The sequence below is a fragment of the Pinus tabuliformis genome, chromosome 8 (genome assembly GCF_031772625.1).
Source record: "Pinus tabuliformis cultivar Carrire ecotype Pingquan chromosome 8, CPIR1, whole genome shotgun sequence".
Lineage (NCBI taxonomy): Eukaryota > Viridiplantae > Streptophyta > Pinopsida > Pinales > Pinaceae > Pinus > Pinus tabuliformis.
In genome coordinates, this window is record NC_142294.1 from 1,498,250,656 (window position 1) to 1,498,254,403 (window position 3,748).

The 3,748-nt window shown below is 43.0% G+C and overlaps 1 protein-coding gene across 1 annotated transcript; it reads left to right on the forward strand.

Moving 5' to 3' along the window:
* Positions 1–449: 449 nt before the first annotated feature.
* On the forward strand, positions 450–3,231 carry LOC149241506 (uncharacterized). Its single transcript, XM_089370570.1, has 3 exons — positions 450–942; positions 1,040–2,227; positions 2,390–3,231. The coding sequence occupies exons 1-3, from the start codon at positions 450–452 to the stop codon at positions 3,229–3,231; spliced, it is 2,523 nt and encodes an 840-aa protein (XP_089226696.1).
* The last annotated feature ends 517 nt before the right edge of the window (positions 3,232–3,748 follow it).

Here is a 3,748-nt window from a genome sequence, read left to right on the forward strand (position 1 = left end):
TAATTATAGAAGCCCAAAAAAATTTCTCAGGGGCCAGTAGCAACTCCAGAGGAGCCTCTGGAGGAATCACAACCATGTGGAATAAGCAGTACTGGGACTGCAAATCCTTTGTCCTCAATCAAAACTGGGTCAGGACCAACCTTACCAACAAGGAAGAGAGCTGTGACTTCATCATTTATAATGTCTATATCCCCAACCATTACCGGGAAAAGGAACAATGTTGGAAGGAATTGAAGGAAGAAATAGACAAGGAGCAGAACCCAAATGTTATTCTTGCTGGAGACTTCAATTTAATTCTTCATGCGAATGAGAAAAGGGGGGGCACCTTCACCCCCGACCCCTCCAGAAGATAGATGGAAATGATAATGGCTGAACATGAACTGATGGATATCATTCCAAAAAATAGGAAATATACTTGGAACAACAGAAGATTGGGACCATGCAACATTATGGAAAGGTTGGACAGAATACTGGTCAATGTTTCCCTTCTCTCCTCCTTTGCCGCAGGCCACACCAAAATTCTCAGTACCACAGCCTCAGATCACTTCCCCATTCTCTTAACGCTGGACTCCCACGCTCATTTGGGACCAATTCCGTTCAGGTATAATCCCTTGTGGAGAGACAGCGCTGAGGCCGAGGCTATCATAGAAGAAACTTGGAAGCAACACGTTGAAGGTTCCCCAATTCATATTTGGGAAACAAAACTTCGAAACATAAGGAAGGCACTCAAGGATTGGGCAAAAGCCAGCTATCAAGAGCCAGAAAAAATAAAGAAAAAAATACAGCAGGATTTGGAAGAGATCCACAAACAAATAGAGGACCATGGATTCACTCATCAGCTGAAAAGTAAGGAATGGGAGGTTCAGGGACAGCTAATTCAAATAAAGAGAGCGGAAGAGATCAAATGGAGGATCAAGTCAAGAGAATTATGGTTAAAGGAAGGTGATAAAAATACGGCATACTTTCACAAGCAGGCCACAGCAAAAAAAAGAATCTATAAAAAGAGCTGCCTTCCTCCATTACAAATGTCTCCTCACAGAAACCCAAGGAGACGCTGACTATTCGGCCTTCCTTAAGCATCTTCCGGAAAAAATCTCTGTTGAGGAGAATGACAGGTTAAACAGTGAAATTACAGAGGAGGAGATCAGAAAAGCCATCTGGACTTTACAACCAGACAAGTCCCCAGGTCCAGACGGTTTCCCAATAAATTTTTACAGGGACCATTGGCATTTGATAAAAAAAGATCTTGTTAAAATGATGAAAGGAATCCAAAGGAAAAAGAAAATGGGGGGCTTCACAAATTCAACTTTTCTCGCCCTCATTCCTAAGGAAAACCGCCCCACTTCTTTCTCCAGATTTAGACCTATTTCTTTGTGTAACACTTCTTACAAGATCTTTGCAAAAATTATAGCTGCCAGGCTCCAGCCTCTTCTCCCTTCCCTTATATCTGAAAATCAAGGAGGCTTCATGTCCAACAGGCAAATTCATGACACCATCACCTTGGTTCAAGAAGCTATCCACTCCAGCACATCTAGGCAGGAGAAAGGCTTCGTTCTTAAGCTAGATTTAGCCAACGCATTCGATCGAGTAAGACACTCATTCTTGTTCGCTGTCTTGAGGAAAATGGGATTTAATTCTACCTTCATCAGCACCATTGCCGCTTGTATCTCTGGCCCCTGGATCTCGCCTCTCATAAACGGCCGCCCTTGTGATGCTTTTCAATCCTCAAGAGGGCTAAGGCAAGGTTGCCCTCTTTCCCCTTATCTTTTCATCTTGATGGCTGAATCCTTTAGCAACACCCTTGAACACAACAGAAGAGTTGGCCTCATCTCTGGTATCAAGTTTGGAAACGGAGTGAAAAATATCAATCACTCACAATTTGCTGACGATACTCTGCTTATTGGTGGGGCATCCACTACTATAGCAAGGCGCTTCAAAATCCTCCTCGATCAATTTATGGCGTGCTCAGGAGGAGAAGTCAATTTCCAAAAAAGTTGCATCTATGGATGGAACATCTCCAATCAAACAGCCCACAGTATTGCTAACATCTTTGGAGTTGCCTTCAAAGCAACCTGGGACCACTTCACCTACCTTGGGATGCCGGTCACCATGGGCTCTCTAAAAGCCACCACCTGGAATGAAATAATAGACAAAGTCAAAAGGAAGGTTCAGCAATGGGGAACTCAATGGCTTAACCCAGCTGGCAGATTAATTTTGCTCAAATCAAGTATCTCCTCCTTACCTTTATACCGATTCACTCTTTATCAAGCTCCTGCTTCTTTTCACTATAAGCTGGAAACCGCCCTCCGCAATTTTTTATGGCAAGGAGGGAAAAAAGAAAAAAATAGATTCAATTTGGTCAATTGGAAAAGCGTAATACAATCTCCAGATAGAGGTGGGTTGGGAATCAGAGCTCCTAAAATTCTAAATCTCGCTTTCGGGATTAAAATGGCTTGGAGGCTAATTAATGAACCAAAAGCCTGGTGGAAACAGGTCATTGAATGCAAATATCTCTCTGACAATAGACAAAGACTCCTTGAAACTGATATTCCCAATAGAGATTCTACCAAAATCTGGCACCTCTGTAAGAAAGCAATCCCCACTCTCATTCAAAACACCTCAAAGATTCCGGGGGAAGGGAGCAGTATAAATTATGCCACTGATAAAATTATGGGTTTCCAACCTCTAAATACTGTTGAAGAAGCCATTCCCTTCATCCTCTATCTTAACAGCAAAGGCATTCAGAGGCTGGACCAAATTTCAAAATGGGATGCTGATACTGGAGCTTGGACTAGCTGGGACTTTCCAGTTATTCCCCCACACTTGGAATCAAGCTATCAAGCCCTCCATAAAAATCTTCAGAACAGAGCCCCCATTAAAAAAGGAGCAGCAGATGGGTTTAGATGGGACCCCACGGGCTCAAGCTATACGATCAAATCTGGCTACCAATTCATTTGCAACAACACTTACCAGACTCCCGTCTGGAATCAATGGAGAACAATATGGAAATGTGAGGCCATCCCCAAGGTCAAATTCTTCATCTGGTTGCTGTTAAAGGGCAGAATCCTCACTTCGGAAAACCTAAGAAAGAGAGGGATACATGGACCTTCAATCTGCCCTAATTGTTGCTCTGAGGAGGAAACCATCCACCATCTATTCCTTGATTGCATCTTCGCGAAGAAATGCTGGACCATCATGTCCAACTTGGGCAATATAACATGGCAACCTTAGCAAAACATTGCAGAGACAATCCAAGATTGGAGAAGGAATTGCCCTTGGAAAGATAAAAGGAGCAAGATAGTCAAAAGAACTTGGGATATCATACCTCACAACCTTCTATGGAAAATCTGGCTCACAAGAAACAAGAAAATCTTTCAAAACAAAGAGGGCAATGTTTGGAAGACATGCAACAATGATCACCTCTTGGCGCAGGAGACGATGGCAGCCAAATACTCAGGGAAAATTATAGCAAAAGACTATTCAGTTGAGGAGAGGCTAATGATCAAGCATATTCTAGGTCGTTCAGGTCATCAACAGAGTATTCAGAGAACTGACAGACAGCATCAACATCAGACCAGGGAATGGGAAATTAGACTACCAACCCAGGAATTCAAGAGGTGGATCCAGAGTAACAACTGCCCAATTTTATACTTTGATGGCGCCTCAAAGTCCAACCCAGGACCAGCAGGCGCAGGAGGTGTTATCATTGATGAATTAGGAGAAGAAATCTGCAACTACGAATGGAGTT

Bases quoted from the DNA above. Each gene is read 5' to 3' on its own strand.
- LOC149241506 (XM_089370570.1), top strand. From the start codon at position 450: ATGGAAAGGTTGGACAGAATACTGGTCAATGTTTCCCTTCTCTCCTCC. The intron at 943-1,039 runs GTGATAAAAATA...GTCTCCTCACAG, and splicing joins AGAATTATGGTTAAAGGAAG to AAACCCAAGGAGACGCTGAC. The intron at 2,228-2,389 runs GTATCTCCTCCT...TACAATCTCCAG, and splicing joins ATTAATTTTGCTCAAATCAA to ATAGAGGTGGGTTGGGAATC.